Source organism: Phyllostomus hastatus, unplaced genomic scaffold, assembly GCF_019186645.2.
Source record: "Phyllostomus hastatus isolate PE091 unplaced genomic scaffold, TTU_PhHast_1.1 phas_scaffold_345, whole genome shotgun sequence".
In the NCBI taxonomy this organism is placed as follows: Eukaryota; Metazoa; Chordata; class Mammalia; order Chiroptera; family Phyllostomidae; genus Phyllostomus; species Phyllostomus hastatus.
The window spans coordinates 10,972,135-10,992,168 of NW_025334024.1; the positions used below are offsets into that span (position 1 = coordinate 10,972,135).

The 20,034-nt window shown below is 40.8% G+C and overlaps 1 protein-coding gene across 1 annotated transcript in view; it reads right to left on the minus strand.

Annotated features, from left to right (window-relative positions):
• Positions 1-20,034, minus strand: part of CNTNAP4 (contactin associated protein family member 4) — a 234,159-nt gene that overhangs the window by 29,636 nt on the left and 184,489 nt on the right. The window contains exons 15-17 of the mRNA XM_045818618.1: positions 16,857-16,984; positions 2,932-3,102; positions 1,995-2,213 (exon numbers count right to left, since the gene is read on the minus strand). Of these exons, the coding sequence (XP_045674574.1) occupies positions 1,995-2,213; positions 2,932-3,102; positions 16,857-16,984 (518 nt within the window). The remainder of the gene's footprint in view (positions 1-1,994; positions 2,214-2,931; positions 3,103-16,856; positions 16,985-20,034) is intronic.

Sequence of the window (20,034 nt, forward strand, 5' to 3'; positions counted from 1 at the left end):
TTTTTTAAAGTTTCAAGTAACACAGTCATCCTGAGATTTAACATATATGGGAATGTCAAAAGCCTACCAATTGCCTCTATAAAGATAAAATCTCTTAGATCCTTATTAAAATTATAAAACATGACTGATGGCAAAAGACTCAAGTCTGTGCTAACCCAGTTTTCTGATAGCATAATAGCACTTTTATCCATTACAAGTACCTGAAATCAAATTAAGGCCGGGATTCCTATCAGACACAATATATAGTGACTCCATTTCTATGAAGTTAAAATTCATACCAAGGATAAAAGTTCATGTGCAGGCAAGGTTGCAACAGATTTCACTGAAAGATTCGAGGACTGTTTTAGCCTTTTCAATCTCCGAGAATAGTAAGGCTATTTCCTAGATCCTGACAGATTTTAAATTGCCATACCTTTGGCTGTGGCTATCTCTCATTTTTTGTAATTCAAGAAATATCTATGTCAACTTCCTGGCTGAGCTTCTAGCATGGTATTAAAAGGAAACTTAGGTATTTCTTCTCATATATTCTTTATTATTTCCATATCCTTAAATAACTCAGTTGAGTGGCCACAAGATCATGATTAGATGGTCCATTACAGAGCCTTGCTCATAGAGGCTGTTCGTTAAATATTTATCGAATGAAAGAAAGAATAAATGATAGAAACAATGGGTACATAAATATATTAGAAATCTCAAATATACCTCATTCAAAAACATCACAGCCCTGGCTGGGTGATTCAGTTGGCTGGGGCATTGTTTCACAGACCAAAAGTTTATGGGTTTGATTCCCAGTCAGGGCACATACCTAGGTTGTGGGTTCAATCCCTGGGTGCATATGGGATGCAGGTGATTGATGTTTCTCCCCCTGCCATGTTCTTCTCCCTCTAAAATCAATAAACTTATCCTCGGTCGAGAATTAAAAAAATATATATCACAAGTAAACTTCAACCTTTGCACTGAAAGAGTCAATAAACCAAGACCATTAAGCAATAGACAATGTAATGGGGAATCTCATGAATTACATTCTAAAACATAACTCTTAAAAATACTTGAAATATAAGTTCTGATCATTTATCTTTCTGATTTATAGTGTCACTATGTCCTTACATAGAGAAAAGTGATCAAGTAAGAGAAAATCCCTCGAACGTCATGGTCAGTAAATTCTGTAAAGTAGTTAGCAAAGATGAGAAATAAAACCAGTACATACTATTGGGTCTATAAATACCCAGCAAATGTATTTAGGAAATAAAAGAACAACCGTTGATGATACATATTAAGAAAGTGATCAGAACATTTCCAAAAAATAGACAAAATGAGAGATACCAGCAGCAGAACTGGTGAAGCTGGTCAAGCACGGATTTTACACATTGTCCCGGTTTTTCTTTTTTTCTGTTTCTAGCCCGGTTTTTAATGAAAAGTCACCAGTTGGCATTGCCTGGAATTACAAGGACGGTTCTTCAGCTCCCCGGGAATGGAGACAATCATCTCCAATGTCATACGAAAAGCATTAATGTTAAAATAAGTCACAGAGCCCTGGCCAGGTAGCTCGGTTGGTTGCAGTGTCGTCCTAATACCACTAGAGTTGGGGGTTCGATCCCCTCTCTGGGCACATACAGGGATCAGTTTAAAAATAAAAACAAAAACAAGTACCAAGTCCTAGAACAATTCACAAGATCTGCAATATTAAGAATTCAGGTTTAGGAATTAAACACAAATTTGAATATCATTCACTAGGTGGATGGCTGAAGGCAAGCCACTCACCCCCTTAACATCAGTCGTCTCTTCCGTGAAGTAGGGACAATACCCACGCCACAGGTTGGTGACAGGGAAGAGAAGGAACACCTGCACACGCACTCTGGAACACAGGTTCTCAACCAGCGACAGTCTGCTGCTGTTATGATCGTTATTTTCACAGCTGGTACTATTTTATTTGGGTTCATGTCTGCCCTTACATCCTACAATTAAATGCCAAACTGCCTAGAAACAGAACTCACCCACAAAGAGTTGACTGTTTAGCTGCAGAAGGACATGCCCATCCGCGGGAGCAGGCTGGGTCTTCGGTGAGAGCTGATCCACTCGAACGGATGCCTCTTTCATGTTCCTTTCCACCCTGACATGGTGCCACCGGTTGTCATTGAAGTGAGTGGGTGACTGCACGGAGATTTCAGAAGGCCCATTCCCAACATCAAATGAAAAAGTCACGACAGCCGGAGCTGGAAATGTCAGACATGAAGATTGTCACGTTGGTCCACGTGGTAGAGAGCTGAGCCTTCAACACGTGCAGAAACAGCACCACAGCATAGCAACTCCTGAATATAATGATTTGAATTGCACGGGTGGACCCAAGGACATTGGTAAAGAATAGCTGTGGACTGAGGCAATAAAACATGTTTGTATTTTTGAAAAAAAAAACAAATTTTAAGAAATTCATCCTCAAAGTTAATTTTTCATATGGATAAAAGGTAAAGCTATTCAGCCAGGGCAAGAAAACTGAGTAGCATTTTATACAAACAAAAACTAATTTGACAGTGACTCAAAGTTTACATAAATTTTAAAGCATCAATATACGTTTGATATTAAGAGACGAGTAACAGTCTAAGAGTATATCAAAATCATACGGCTAGTCAATTTAATTATGTAATTTTGTAATTAATTGAGAATTTAGTTTATTAAAAACTATGTTCATTATTTGAATTTAAAATGAATCTCCAATTGGTTCTAGGGAATACAATGATTTCCCCAAATGACCACAGGTTAAATAATATTAAATTATTTTCTTACTGAAAGGCTAACTTAATTTCATGGAATTTTTCCAAAGGGACACAATGAAGAGATTCAGCTGATGAAGCAGAAACATAGTACTTTAAAAATTAGATAAAGGATTTACTACTAAAAAGAATCGCATCGACTCATCTGGAAAAGGACACGTACAGCGCAGCTCTATCCGAATGAAGTCGGTAATCCCCAGGTTCTCTAAAAACACCCCAGAGGAAGCGGTGGTTTTAAAAAAGAAAGACACATCCGCACTGAGTTCTCCGTGGAAAGTCGGGAAGTGAAGGTATGACGCCTCAGTGTTGAAGGAAGCCGAGTTCCAAAATGAGCCTGGTTTAAAAAACAGGAAAATATCAAAAAGTAAGAAAACTTCATAACATAAAATGAATGACATAATTACACTTTCTGTCTTTAGCATTTTTCCCATTAAAAATACTGTTAATTCACACAAACCGGCTGTTCTTTTTTCCTAACGATATACCACACCATATGTGAGCGCCTTAGGGAGTTTACGAGGATGGGCGTTCTGGATTCCTTCCGGCACAGGACAGGAGTGACCACCGCAGAGATGGTCTGGATGTTACATGTGATATAAGGAAAACATCCTCTGCCAAAGTGGTATGAAATGGACCTGCCAAAAACTAATTAGTAGGCTTATTTTTTTATAACTTGGAAATTTAAACACCTACATTACTCTGAATAACAAAAGCCCTAAAGAAGCTTAAAGTGTTTTTTGTTCTGACACGTCCAACACACACACTTCACAGCATTACCCTTTCAGCTGACTGTTTTCATTACTGGGCCTTGTGATTTCCTAAACTGAGGTTGGCATTCAGGATATCCTCACTTAGTTAAAGATGAAGACACTACTTACTCTGTGCTACACCAAGAATCTCATGAAAATGTTCTTTTAATTCAAAATTATCTTTTACTTTGCCTCTCATCGTGAATTAGATAAACAGTACAAAAGGTTCTCAAAAAGTTTAAAATGTTCAGAATATGAAGAACATGTGTAAAAGGTTGGGGTAAAAATTCAGAGACCTAAAAAAAACTATGTGGACAATGTATGTCTTACCTTTACTTTCTAGTTCATTTTTTGTTGTATCTACCACTTTCCTTCTGAACAAATACTGTAGGTCTGTGTGGAAAGTGTGGGGCAAACATGTATGTTTATGTACAGAGGCAGTGGCATGAGTGACAGGAGTGAGATCCAACTGGAGCTGTGTGGTCGAGGAGACTCGCCATCGGAGAAATGAACTAAGCATTGCTGCGTGCGCCGGCAAATTCTCAACACACCGAGTGTAAATATGCATCTCAAGTTTCAGGCAACTGCCTCCTACACGTGCCCACAACACGGGATAAATTTCTATCTAAATCGGCTTCCCCGAAGGAAGACTGCAGCAGCCTCAGTTTCCCATGATCAACTGTGGCCTGAAAATATTATATGGAAAATTCCATAAATAAACAATTCTTAAGTTCTAACTCGTGTGCCATTCTGAGTGCTGTGATGAAATCGCGCACTGTCTCGCCCTGTCCCACCGGGATGTGAATCATCCCCGTGTCCAGCACCTCCCCTCTGTATATGCTCAGTCACTTAGCTGTTTCGGTTGTCAGAGAGAGGTAATTTGTACTACAGTGTATTATTGTAGTTATTCTATGTTATAATTGTTCACCCATTACTGTCCCTAACTTATAAATTAAACTTTGTTATAGGTATGCATGTATAGGAGAAAACACAGGATATATATAGGGTTTGGTACCACATTGTTTGCGGGTAGTTTTTATCACACACTCTACTACTAGTCAATGTAAAACGTATAAATACGATTCCCGCATACAATGTGGTACTATCTGAGGTTTCCGGCAACCACGGGGGTCTGTGAGATCTCCCCTGAAGATACGGGGAGACTAAGTACTGATCCTCTGAAGTTAGAGAAAACAGTTCATTATGTTTGCAAAGAAGAGATACCTAACTAGAGTTGAAAATCACAAACTTGACTCAGCTTCTATGTGTTCTTTAGATTTTAATTCATTTTCTATAAATTCTGAAGAGCAGTACTCATTTCTATTGCCATGCATTGCTTAATGACAGGTACACAGTCTGTAAAAGGCATCACTGGGCGATTAGTCCTCGTGCAAACATCGCTTACACAAACCTGGATGGTGCGGCCTACTACACACTTAGGCTCTGTGGTGTAGGCTATCGCCCTCAGGCTACAAACCCGTAGTAAATTCATGTAGTGAATACTGCAGGCAGCTGCAACACAACGGTAAGCACTTGTGTATCTAAAGACATCTAAATACAGTAAAAGTACAGTAAAAATCAGTATAGAAGATAAAAATGGCACACCCGTGCAGGGCACTCACAGAAACGGAACTTGCAGGACTGGAAGTTGCTCTGGGCGAGAAGGCGAGGGCGTGGTGAGGGAATGTGAAGGCCGAGCACGTGGCTGCACACCGTGCAGACTTTACAGACCCCGTCCCAAAGCCCTCCCCCTGCTCCCACCGGACGGTCAGAACGCCGAGGCTGCCAGTGCTGCCCCGTGAACAGGGCTGTGGGCTGGGCTGGCTGCGGGCGGGCTGGGTCCGGCGCAGATGGCCGTGACAGTGACTGTGAGCAGCGGGGAGTGAAAGGCGGCCCAAGGACCAGCAGGAATGACAAATCCAGATGGAGAAGTATGGGACCATGGGGATTGTTGTGGAGTGTGGTTCTGGCTATTGCATGTTGGAACAGCGGTCAGATTAAGGAACTCTGTGGTATTCATTGAAAAAAGAGGGTCATTTAACATGGAGAGCGCACAGAACCGAGGACTCAATGTTGGAAGTTTGGAAGTTTGGACGTTGGAAGTTTGTTTGGGTTCCATTGACCCTGTCTGGCTGGCACAGAGGGCTCTCTCTGCCATTGAGCTGATGGGAGAAATAAAACTTATCTATGTCATAAAACCTGAAAACATTTCCAGAGTGCAGGGACAGGCAGGCTCCACGCCACCACAGACAGCTCTCACTTAACACTCATTAAGGCAGCTCCTGTGGACCTGCGTCTTGGGTCCTCAACAAGGCCCTGTGCAGCCAGGCACTCTAGGACTGTCAGGCTAGACCTGGGAGGGCCCTGTGAACAGGCAGCGCTGCAGGGACAGGCTCCCCGGTGCTGGGGTGCTAGAGGGGTCAGAGGCTGACCAGTGGGGATGTGATCAGCGCACTCAGAACTGAGGCGCCATGAGTGAGAGGGAACCTGCCGTCAAGACCGACAGAGAATGCTCCTGTCGGAGACAAACAGTCCCTCCTGAACCACACAGCCTTCTGCTCCTCACAGGAAACCCAGCTCCTTTACAATCTCACAGGACCGCCACCGCATGTGCGGTCCACATTGACTGAACTGTCATCAAGTGGCGATGCGTGACTGAATTTTATTTTTTGTTTTTCTTATGGACCTGATTCAAAAGTCAATTCTCAGATCACGTGTGGACAACTTTAGAGTTGAATTTATTCAGCTGAGAACACACTTGGAAGGCTTTTTCCCCCATAGCCAGATGAAACTGCATATTATCTGGGTATGTCGAGCCTAGTTCTGTTTTCATTTACAGCTATTTCTCATCTTGAACATTTTGATCTCTAGGAAAAACTGCAAGAAAATGCAATATATCAAGTGAAGGATAATAACACTTTTGTCTTCTTAAAAGTTCTTACCTGAGCTGTTTTTAGAAATTAAATGCCTTTCTGTTGAAAAGTTCTATTATGAAAATTAAAATAGAGCTATAACTTTGAATTACAGAATATTACAAAATCTTACTTATTTGGTTTGATTACAAAGAGAAACACTCAAAATTGCCTAAAGAACAAAATTAGATAATGCTATCATAAGCCATAATGTTTCATTTGTTTCATTTTTATATCACAGCTACCTAATAAAGCATCCTATAGGGGGCTTCAGGGTACCGGTGGGAACAGAGGAACAATTCTCTGAATTGCTGCGATCTTTATAATGAATACTTTTATAGTAATTAAAACAATTTATTACCTTTGATAGCTTAAACACTCACACACATCATAGTACCTATTTCATCTAGTTAGCAAGCCTTATTTTACAGATTCATAATAGGTGAAAAATGAAGTAAGAATATTTTATTGGAAGAAGAAATTGCTGCTAATTCAAAATAATTATAAAGAAAGCAAAGACCAACATTTCTAAGATCAAATGATGTGCTGATATCCCAGCTCTTTGCAGACTGTGCTAAGAAGCACCCAGAAGGACCTGGGCGGCCTCAGAGAGGGGAGGGCCAGGGAGGAGGCAGAGCGGTGCCCAGCAGGCAGGCCCAGCAGGCAAGCTGCAGGTTTTTGAGGAGAGGATTTCTTGGCTCAGGTGCTTTTTCAAATAAAATCCCTAAACCGCACCAGTGAGCAGGTCTGAAAGCAATCGTTTACTGCATGAATGTAGTCGGGAGAGTAGGGCCCCTTGTACTATCCCAACAAAAACAAGTCATGGCGTGTTACTCTAAGAAATTAATGACCAGTAATTAATAAAAGTAATTAATAATATGCTTTACATTAAATTCAATAGAGGGTACTAGAGATTTGGAAAGATTCCCTCACAAATGCCACCTTTTCTCTCTCCAGAATTAAAAAAAAATTGTAATGGACAGCAGGTTCCATATAGTCATTTACTTAGAAGAGGAAGATGTACTAAGTATTTCATTATATACATAAAGTAAAAAGAGTTTGTTTAGGAAAATTAACATAGTATACAGTTAAGATAACAAGTAATCTTTAAAACACTTGTTTTACCGAACTTCTATTCATAGTATTAATAGATTATCCCTTTAGAAATAACTCACGAAGACAGAAAGAAGCTTCGTGGTTCCTAGCTGGGGAGACGACAGGGCTGCCAACGACGGCGGCCGAGGGGCGCGGATCTCTGGGGGAGAATGAAACGTCCTAAACCGGGTTCTAACAGGGACACAGAGCCCCGAGTACACCGAGAGCCCATGAATAGCTCACTCCACATGGCTGAATTGTGTGGTGTGTGAAGTCCATCTCAATAAGACTGTTTGAAACAAAAGAACTGTATCTGAAAAATATATTGTTTTTTAAGAAAATGCTTTACTTCTCAGACCAAAATGCAGACGATATGCCCACCTGCCTTTTTTTTTTTAAGCACAAAAAGTGCCATGTAAATTTCCATACATATTTAGTGATTGCAACTCAGTCAGTTTGGTACCCTGACCTTTCTTAAAAGTGACTAAAAGAAAATGAAACACAGATATGGCAAGGCAAGGGATAATGTACTTATCAAATGACTCTTGCTGAATGCTGAAGACGCATTTTAAAAGCTGGAAATATGTATTTCTTTCATGGAAATTTTAATTTTGAGATCATTGCAGATTTTCATGAAGTTAGAAGAATTAACAAAGGAAGATTCTGTGTTCCCCTCAGCTCGTTCTCCCCAATGGTAGCATCTTGCAAAACTCTGGCACCGAATCACAACCAGAGCATTGGTGTTGACGTAGCAGGATGAAGGACACTGCACCACCTCAAGTACCCCTCCGGCTTCCCCTCCTCAGCCACACCGTCTCCCCTCCTACTCTCACCCCCTTTAGCCCCTGACCACCCCGATCAGTTCTCCTCATTTAAGAATGTTCTACAGATAAAAGCATACAGTACAAAGACTTTTGAGATTGACTTTTACTTTTCTCACTCAAAATTACTCTTGGAAGACTTGCCCCACTAAGCTCATTCTTTTCTACTGCCAAGTGGATTTCCGTGGTGTGGACGCCCTACAATCCTAACCACGCTCCTACTGAAACACATTCGGGTTGTTTTCAGTTTCCAGCAGTTACTAAAAGCGGCTGTGAACATCCAGGTGTCTTTGTAGATAGACGTTTTCAGTTCTCTGGGATAAGTGCAGAGAAGCGCGATCCTTGGATAGTATCAGAATTGCTTTTATTTTTTTTACAAAACTGCCGAACTCTTTTCCAGAGTGGCTGTATCATTTTACATTCCCACCAGCACTGTGTGAATGATCCGGTTTCTCCACATCCTGGCCAGAATTCTGCGCTGTCACTGTTTTCATTTTTTTTAAGTTCAGCTATTTTGAAAGGTATGTAGTAAATCTCTTTGTGGTTTTAATATGCCCAGTGGTTAAAGATTCAAAGTTTCTTTTTATGTGCTTAACCGTCATCTGTATTCCCTATGTGGTCATATCTCTCTTGATGTCTTTTACCCCCTGTACACTCGGCTTGCCGATGGCCACCTTCTCACTGTGTCTTCACACGGCCTTTCCTGTGCACACAGCTGGGGGTGGGAGGAGAGCACTCTCTGGTATCAGTTCCAGTTCTTAAGAGAACACAAAGCTAACCAGATTAGGGTCCCACCCTTATGACCTCATTTCATTTAAGTTACTTCCTTAAAGACCATAGCACCTAATACAGTCACATTGGAAGGCCAGAGCTTTAACATATGAATATTGGGGGTGGAGAAACAATTCACGGTCATATAAAAATGTTCATATTTTAATTGGATTACTTTCCTTTCACTGTTGACTTTTCAGCGTCCTCTGTCAATTCTCAGCTCTCATTCTACTTTTCTTATCAACAACAATTAACATAGCTGATTGCTCTCCCCTTCTTGAAATACTTTCTTCACATTCTCAGTTTCTTTCTTCCTCCTTACCCACTTCAACCTGTCAACGTTGGAGTGGCCCAAGGTCCTGTCATTATGCTTCTCCATCCACAGTAACTCCCACTGGTCCACCTCGTGGCGTTAAACATGCTGATGACTTAAAATATATTTTTTATATATATATATATATATTTATATATATATATATATATATATATATATATCTGAGGCCTGGAACTATCAAACTAATAATTCCACATCCCTATCCGAATGTCCAATGGCATCTCAGCTTTATGATGTTCAATAATTGCATCTCTTTATGTCCCTGCAGCTCCCTGAGCCCAGCCACAACATCCCACATCTCAGTGAACGCCAAGGCTGTGTGCCGCTGATGGATACTTCCACTCAACACCTTGGTGTCACTCTGGACTCTTCCTTTTGCAATGCACATCAACCCATCAGCAAATTTGATTGCTTTTCTGTGCTGCACTCACACGATCACCGTGCCCAGGGCCCAAGCCACCGCAGTCTATCTGCTGGACTGCTGATACGGTCTCCTGAGTGGTCTCCTTGCTTCAGCCTCACCCTGCTCAACCTCATTAAAGCATAACGGAGAGCACAGCGCCCTTCTTCTCAAACGCTCTGATGTTTTCCAATCTCGCTCACATTGAAAAATAAAGAACTCTCAGTAAAGTCCTCCATGATCTGACTGCCAGTTTCCATTCTGACTTCTACGGTTCTCCTCCTCGCACGCTCTGCCCCAAACACGTGGACCGTGTCGCTGTGTCAGGGGCACGCCAGGCACAGCCCCGCTTCTGTGTGGGTTTCCCTCTGTCTAGAGCCCTCTTGTAAGGTATACATGTCTTGCTGCTTCATTTCCTTCAGGTTTTTATTCACATGCCACCTTCTTAGTGAGCATTGAATGACCATTCTATTTAAAGTTTCCAATCCAACCCCACTCCTGCCTCAACTATACTGTCTTCACAGCTTACTAGCATCTAGTGTACCATATACTTTACTTACTTGTTTATTGTTTAGCCCCCCACAAGAAAACTCGAGCTCCAAAAATGCAGATATTTTTGTCTACTTTGTTTACTGTTCTCTCTCTACATGAGGAAGGAATAGTATAATGTATAGGCTTAATAAACATTCGTTAAATGAAACTGTAGGGTTTCCTTTGTAAAAGTAGCAATCAGAAAGCTTAGGGTAATTGCTTCCGGTTCTCTTGCACCATATGTATCTCAATAACTGCACACAAATTATTGGGTAAATAAGTGGGAAGGGGGGAGGTATAAAAGAGAGGAAAAGAATATGGGAGGAGAAAATACAAAGGTGGGGAAACTTTAGGAAAATTAAATAAAGAAAACCCAAGGAGAGAAAACAAATGATAAAAATAAAAGTGAAAAAAATTCCTTGATTATCAAATATAGTAGAGCTTGCAAAATTTTATTATGATTATTCACTAAAATGGAATTGATCTTTACACTATTTAATGGTTTATATGTAGTCTGCCAAATGGAACAGAACTGTCAAACGGAAGAGAAATTAAACAAATCACTAGTCAATATCTTTTTCCAGTCTAAGAATATAACTTCTGCACAGTTATTCATTGCCTACATACACCTTTGATTATTTAATGCATTCTGGGCAGCTGTGATTTCTCAGAAAAATGCAGACAAAATGAAGAAAATAATTTCAATGACAAGAATTTCTTAGAACAATAAACAGAACAATCTTTTCTAATTATGTAGGTTTAGGGGATGCCCTTTTTACATATAAAATTTCAACACAATGAATTAACTGAAAAGAAATGCATTTAATAAAGTGGGTTGAAAATTCAAATGCCAAAGAAATAAGATATACTACCTTGAAGATTAATGAGCTGAGAGCAGAAATGTAGATCATGCTTGCAACAACTCTTTTAACAACTTATACAATGTATGTATATATTTTAGCACATCACATCCTATTTCACAATGAATTAATACCAATGCACTGATAAGCGTCTTTGTTAAGTTACTGACCTTTGAGGATAATTGTTACTAAAAATATACAGTCAGAAAAAGCAAGTCCTCTACAAGGTGGAAAAATCAGTTCATTCCAGAACTTTCCACAGCAACATTCTATACCAAAAGATAAAAGTGCACTGCCCACAGATATCTGAGAGAAAGAAAAGGTATCCAGCCTCACTTTTTTTAAAGTGTTAAAACAACTGGCAGACCTCAAATTTCAAAGGACCCTGAGAGCAAAGGACCCTGAGAGCAAAGCACTCAGAAGCCCTTTCGGTGAAAAATAAAACCCTACTTTGTGATGAAACGTAGTCAACCAGGAGATATCTAGAAAAGCTGCGGAAGACAAGGTGACTGCATCTCTCGGTGGAGAAAGAAGAGACAGTGTGTACACACTGGTGAAAGTCACAAAACGTGGCCCAGAACTGTTACACCAGTTTCTGAAAAGCCTAAAGTTGTGTCACCCCATAACACAGAACACCCACTCCCAGGTGCATATGCAAGAGAGGCAAAGACACACGCCCACAAACTTATACCCGGATGTTCAAAATCTCCACTACCTGACAGTGCCATCCAAGAAGAAATAAATCAAAATAAAAATCATTTCAGAATAGAGAGACTGCTGATAAGCTTAATTAACATTAAAAAAATAAACAACTATACAATAATAATAGCAAAACTAGCAAAAATTGGAAGGCGGGGAACAAAAAGAGGAGGGGACAAATGAGTGCTGATTTCCCCAGTTTTCAGAATAGATCAGTACTGTCTAAAATTAAAAAATGAGTTTACTATCAAACCTGATGACTATAACATTTTTAAAATTTCATAATTTTTTAAAGGTTTGAAGGATCATTCAAGTTGAATACATATTTATCAGATATATAAATAAAATAACGCAATGCTTTTGGCTTCCTTTAAGTTTCTTTTCTTTCTTCCTAAATCTCAATTAATAAAGTTTCATAGGTTCATTTCTAAATCTCATTTCCCCTGTTAGGCAGTGGTTCTCCACCTGGAGCAGCCCTGCACCCCGCGTGTCATTTAGAAATCGCAGGAGACATACTGGTTGCCACAACGGGCAGCATGGTGCCACTGCCCAAGTGGGTAGAGGCCTCAATATTGCTAAATGCCCTACGACGTACAGGGCAGACCCAGCCCCACCAAGGAGTTATCCAGCCCAGACGTCAAGGCTGGTTGACACTGCGCTAGGGATCTCTGGCAATGCCTGCAGCAGCCCTCACTGGTGTGAATCAGCACTTCTGAGCTGTGTGACTCTCAGTGATCACGATGCTCCTTTCTTTCAGATTCTGTATATCTTAACATTTTATGATTGTATGTCAAATAATTCATTAATGTTTAATATTAAAACACTGAATAAAGCATGTATAAAAGCATGTACATGTATAAAATTGTCAAGAAAGAATATTATTGTAGTCCTGAAAATTATTAGGAGTTTCAAAATAAGGGGCTTTTTTAAAGTATTAGGACTTTTATTCCTTCACATTTTTGAAATTTCTTGAATATAAATTATTACTAACACAAATCTTTTCTAAAGCACAGAACACTAAACAAAGCAAAATAGGCCACAAAATATATTTTTTCTCCAAGAAAAAAAAGGTGTTTCAGATTTATAAAGGCACTATGTTACTTAAAAAGTGAAAAGCGAAAAGTATGAGTGTTACCTGAGACCGTGTGCTTATGTGACAGCCCTTTCACTCCCACGAGCCCACACTGACGAGAAACGGCTCAACGGGAACCAGGTGGTCTTTATGCTGCGTGATTTTTTAATCAGAGTAAGTCTTTCAATATAACCAACTCCCTTCATTGAAAGTATATGTTCACATATCATTTAGTTGCTTATACAATCAAAAACTTCTTCCTGTCTCGCACAAATAATTCAAACTATAGAGTTCTTGAGCTGTATATGATAGATCATTCTCCTTCTTTAATAAACTGCTACTTATTGATTATCCTTCATGTAACAGGTAATGTACTAGATACCAGGAACACAATAATAAATGAATAATGGACTTGCTCTTGAGAGGCTTGAAAATAATGAAAAGCCAGTATGAGAAATACGTCTTTGTAATATGGTCAGCATCCGTTGAAAGTGTAGGACTAAGTGTTCTAGAGGCCACTAGAGGGTCTCGTGGAGGACGGGTCGGAGTCTGAGTGACAGCTTTCAGCTGGGGCACTGGGGAGGTTCGGCAGATGAAGGAAGCAAGTGAAGAGGAAATGAAGCCCAGCACCGTCAGTGGTCCATGAGTTTGCTTCGTGCTGTGGGAGCTGCAGAGGTATGGGGCAACCCCTGCAGATGCCTTCCTGAGGGATGTTCAGAACCAGTTAGCCCTTTCCCCTTAACACTGGGGGAGAGTGCTGAAGCTACTCCAACTGCAGGGGGCACGCTCCCAGGGGGTCCTGATGCATACTCAAGCCGAGGCATTGCTGGGAGCCTCAACCACGGAGGCGGCCCCGCTGCTCCTGGGCGAGTGGGTAGAAAGGAAAGTACAGGAGCCCTCCTAGTTATAACCTATACATTTGAATATTATGTTATATTATGGTATAGTTATAACCTATACATTTGAATTATAAATTATTTATAATTTATTCCCATATTCATAGACAAATTAATTCACTGAGCACAGTATGTACTAAGTGCTATGTCCATAGCACAACGTTAAAGGCAGCTTTACCATCCACATCTGTCCTACTTTAGGCGGAACACCAAACAATGGTAATGACAACTTTGACCTCAAACAATAACAGCAGCAATAATATGGGACTTCAGAACCACCTACATTTTTTTAAAAAATGAAAAGAAGGACTTGGAAAATGACAGTGCCAGTCAATTAGGGGTAATCTCATGTCTGGTACCAGTAAGTCTCAGACTCATTTTTGTTTATTTGTCCTGCTTTTTCAAAGCTTCTGTCTTCCTTCCTAGAAAAACAGGCTTGACACAAAATTTTAACACCTCTGGTTTGTGTGATAAAACCAAAATATTATTTTTTATTCTCATCTTTCCATTTTTCCATTCAAATCTAAAAATTCCTTGCTTCAGTGAAGGGCACTAGCAGCTTTCCTGAAGTCAGAAAGCTGGGGACCACCCTCACACCCTTCCAGCCTCGACCTCCATCCACAGCACACTGATCGCACCTCTCTCACAGAGCCCCTTTTTAAGCCCCATGCCAACCCCTGTTTAGTTCAAGCCCTCCTCCTATTTCCTCATCTTACATCAAAGGTTATTTTGCTTTGGCCGGTGTGGCTCCATTGGTTGGGCAACATCTCATAAACCGAAAGGCTGCAGGTTCGATTCCCAGTCAGGGCACATGCCTAGGTTGTGGGGTACTGTCCCCATTGGGGGAGCCTACTAGAGGCAACAGATCGATGCTTCTCTCTCACATTGATGCTTCTCTCCCCCTCTTTCTCCCTCCTTCCCCCTCTCTAAAATCAGTAAACATGTCCTTGGGTGGGGATTTTTTTTAAGTTATTTTGTTGGTCTTTAGGTTTATAAGTGGTCTTCATGCTTTCATTTGGACCATGAAAATTAAGCTACTTCTCAATCTTAAATGATTCAATGTTCCAGCCCTAATGCCTTCTGGATAATGTCCACATACCTTTTTTGTGCTTATAAGGCCCCCAGTGCATGATCCCATTTCTAGCAGCCCCATATATCTACAGTCCGCCTCCTTGGAAAGAAAAACAATGTGTCTAGAGCATTTCACCCTCGGGGGGATATATTTCCCATAGAGAGTAAAGGGACGTCTGTTTTTCTGCAGCCATTGCCCTTCTTACTGAGAAAATTAAAGAGAGCCCTTTATAAAGAAACAGTCCTATGACCTCATGTGAGAATGAGCCTCAACCCTAAAATAGATGTAGGAGACAAGAAGGCCAAGGAAAGCTCTCAATTACCGTTTTATTAATGTCATAGATTCATTAGCAGGTCTCTAAATACTGTGACTATTTTTAAATTCTTATTCCTAATGTTGTTATCCTCCCTCCGTATCTCTACAGTCGCAAACACTTAATGCGCTGGTTTCCCAGCCTCAGCACTATTGACGATTCGGACCGGGTAACTCTTTGCTGCAGAGGGCTGCCCTGTGCACTCCAGGATATTTAGCAGCATCTCTGCCCTCTGCCTTTAGGCGCCAGAGCATCCAACCCCCTACAACCGCGACAGCTCAAAGTGCCTCAGATGCTGCCAGTGTCCACTGAGGGGGTGTTAATCACCGTGGGTGGAAAATCACTGCTCTAAGGGAAAAGGTGCTGTGTGCTTAAGCTCATGGCAGGGAGTTTTCCAGAAAGAACCCCTAAGGGATGGAGTGGGTAGTGACCTCAATCAAAGCAAACCAATTCCCCAGGGGCTGTGGCAAATGAAAGTGAGGGGGCCGGAAGAAGCCAGCCTGGGCTCCTGAAGGGTTGAGATCGGAGGCAGTGATGAAAAGTGCATGTGATGTATAAAACAATTTCGCTACAGTCACACAAAGTTGTTGTGCTGCTCTGGATGCATCTGAGTTTACAGCCTCATCTCTTTGCACATGATTTTTCTCTCCATGAAATATCCTGTGGCATCTTCATGTGACTGTGTAAGGCCTACCAGTGGAACAGGAAGTTGAGATGATGAAGAGTAGGGAAGGTAGGTATAACGGCAGACAGTTTTTTTTTTACAATGTTATGTATAAATTTTAATAGCTTGGTATCATCTTTGCTTTTCAACTAAGCAACTTTGGCTGTGTATCCCCATAAATTCACTGAATTGTCAAAGCATCTCTTCCTCTGTTGAGTCTCCAGAATAAAATTTTATCTTAGTGTATGCTTTTAAAGTAAATGTTTCTTCTATTTCCATTTAAGTGTTGGAAAAACTAAAAGCTTAAATAATTAATGCATCTGTCTCTATACACCTAACTGATTTCAGAGAGCTTATGAATGAATACATATTCTTATTCTATTGCCTGCTGGAAATATAGATTTTCCGTGCAACTATATTTGAATTTAAAAAGTCTAGTTTAAAGTGTTAATACACTGAATATACACAGTAGCATGTCCCACTGAGTTAGAAAAAAATGAGATTGAAAGTTGAAATGTGTTTGACTGTGCTGACATTTGGCTCTATTTCTAATTGCACCCCAACTCCCAACAACATACGTTGCTCAAAATTTTGTATAGCACGGAGGCTTTCCTGTATGGGTAACAGCATGCTGAAATTTAGGGATGCCGGGATATATTTATGAATCAACCATTAGGCTTAGTGGCTTCTTTCTCTTGGGTCTTAAGAAGGTTTGCTTCTCCAACATTTATTACAGGGCTTTCCACGTTACAGAGGTATTTTATTTGTTGACTGACAGACTCCTTCAGACATATGAGTTTTCACAATAAAGGTCTGATGAATTATTTTATGACAGAAACATGATTCTCAAGCGGCATCGCTCCCCCCAGAGATGCTAACAACACGTTGCCACCACTTACTGTCTCCGCGGCAGAGCAGGGGCCCCAGTCTGTACGCGGCTTCCGAGTGCGGCCGGCCCGTGTCCGTGATCACTATCTTAGTCACTGGCAGATGTTCTTTGTAAGAAAGGAATCCAGTGTCATTGGTCCTAAAATACGGGAACAACAACATTCTTAAAATTACTCTGATTAACATAATTATCAAATAAACAATAGGCCTCGCTGCATTTCAGAGCCAAGATGTTCTGAGCTAAATTTGCACACACGAGGGTAAGGACCAAATTGCTTATCTGAGTTCATGAAAATATGGCAACGTCTTCATCTCTCCTGCAGACAGTATATAGTTGGTGATTTTTAAGTTCAGTTGGCCTTTTTCTACCTTAAAATGGAAGTGTTAACCCATTAACATTTAGTATAATGATTCATATTGTGTTTTTAGATCTACGATTTTGATATTTCTTTCTTATTTTTTCCTGTATGATTTCTTATATTTCTGCTCCCCTTCCTTGTCTCCTCTTGGTTTACCCCATATCCTTGCATTTAACTTTATTGTCTTTATTTACTTTCTTGCTATATGTCTTGTTATTGTATTTTAATATTGGCCTTAGTGACTACAAAATGCATTCTTAATTTATTAATCCACTTAGCATTTATGTTGTATTACTTAATATAAAATGTCAGAAGCGTAATACAGGATAATTTCTTTAACACTCCCCCCATACAGAGATATGTTTTTTGTGCTATTGTTGTAATGTAGTTAAATCCAGATGTTGCAAACTTTATAATTCAACAGTGAATTATAATTCATTTTTTATTAAGAGAAAAAGTTATGTTCACTGACACATTCATAATCTGCAGTTTCTTTATTCCCTCCCGAATCTCCGAGTGTTCATCTGCTGGCATTTCTCTCAGCCTGAAGGATGTCTGCTAACATTTCTCAGGGCGCAGCTCTGCTGGCAACAAATCCTCTCAGCGCTCATTTAATAGGAAAAGAACCTCATTTTACCTTTATTCTGAAATACATTTTGCTCAAAATAGAATCCTAGGTTGACTCTGCTTCTTCTTTCAGCCCCTTAAAGGTCATTCCAAGGACTTCTGACGAAGGGTCAGCCTTCACTGGCATCCTTGCCCCCGGTACGGGTGGTGCTCCACCAGATCCACCCAACCTGGCTACTTCCAACACATGTACCTTTGTCATTAGTTTTTCAGCAATTTGAACAATAATCCAAGGCATACTTTTCTGTTTTTATCCTGCTTGATCTCCTCTGAGTTTCTGGAATCTGTATATCGAAGTCATATGAGTTATCTATGATAGCATAACAAGTTACCCAAAAAACCTGGTGACTTAAAAAACAGCACCATTCATGATGTATTGGTACACCCTAGTCGGGGTTCTGGGCATGGCTGAAAGGGACCCTTTGGCTCAGGGTCTCTCCCAAGGCCATGATCAAAGTTTGGGTCACAGTCATCCTGGGGCCTGCCCAGGAAGGGACCTGCTTCCGAGCCCACTCAAGCGGCTGTTGGCAGCACTCTCTGTCAGTTGTTGGACTGCTATTCACTGGCGTTGGCCGAAGGCCACTCTTGATTTTCCGCCACATGGGCCTCTCCCCAGGACAGATCACAGCATGACAGTTGGCTTTATTAGAACAAGGAAGCCAGGAGAGCCAAAGAAAGAGGTGCATGCAAGTCAGAAGTCAGTCCTTTGTAATCTTATCTGGGAAGTGATATCTCGTCACCCTCACCACATTCTATTCATTGGAACCAAGTCTCAAGGCCCAGGCGACCCTCAAGGACAGGAAATCACACGACGTGAACAGCAGTGCGGAGCATCACCAAGAGCCGCCTGGGAGGCATGCTACCACAGACGTTTACTGAACAAAATGAAGAAATTTTCAGCATTGCTTCATCAAATATATTTTTGCCTCATTTTATTTCCTATCCTTCTGGACTCTAATTTCTTGCCCATTAAATCATTGACATTTTTCCAAACGTCACAAGGTTTTTGTTAATTTTTTTCAATCTTTTTGTTGTTGTTCTTCAGGTTTAACAACTTCTATTGATCTGTCTTCAGGTTCATTAAAGAGTTCTTCTTCAAGCTCCTGAGTTGAAGTCCATCCAGTGAATTTTTCACTTCAGATGTACTTTCCTGTTCTAAAATTTATATTTGCTCCTTTGATATAGTTTGCATGTATGTGCTTAGCTTACCCTCTGTTCACTTGTAATTATTTTTATCTAAGATTCTGGGCATGTTTATAATAGCTGCTTTGAAGTCTTTGCCTGCTAATCAATTGTGTCCCAGGGTCTGTTTCTAATAACTGCTTTTATTTTCTAGACTTTTAATCAAAGTTTATTCTTTTTTTTATATACAGTAATGGTTACCTTGTTCTGGACATTATGGATGATACTGCAGAGACTATGGATTCTGTTACTGTTCCAAAGGGTTTTTGTTTCACAGGCAGTTAAATCACAAACTTTTCTCAACAAATCATGGACACTGGTTTTAAAACTTCATTAGGGTGGGCCTATGTCAGTTTTGCTCTAGTTTTTAATCTTAGCCTTCACTGTAAAGACATAGACCTTCTGTTACAGGAAACCCAAGGGATTCACAGAGCACACTCATCTCAATTAGGGAGACAAACTCCAGAGACGCTGTGTCTCCTCTGGCAGTAGCTCCTGAAATTTCTGCGGAGCTGGTTCAGTTTTTCCAGCTGTTTCTCTGTGCTTGGTTCTGAGAAATCACCTCTGTGCACGTGCAGTTCGGGGGGCGGCCGAGGACCTGCGGGGAGTTCATATGGCAGACTCCCCCCAGGAGGTTTTCTCCTTCCTGGGGTTCCTGTTCTCCCTGAATGCCCAGTCATTCCGGGAGCCCCAGACCCTGTGCGCTGACTCCCCCAGCCCCAGCCCCCAGCTAGTGCTCTCTTTGAGTTCCATCCACCCCACGTCCTGGGGGCTGACTAGTTCCCTCAAAGGAAAGGCATATAAACAGATACCTTAGCCACCTGAGTTTCTGTCCTCTAAGGGTCAAAGGCTCCCAGCCTTAGCAGTTGCTACCTACATTTGGTTGTTCTCTACTTACTTCAAGCAGTTGTTTTTATAAATAAGTTTTTCTGGGCTATAAACGTTCTCAAGGAAACATTCTTTATTTCTGTGCAAGCTATATCACCATAAGCAGAAGTTAATATAAAAAGTTTCAAAATCT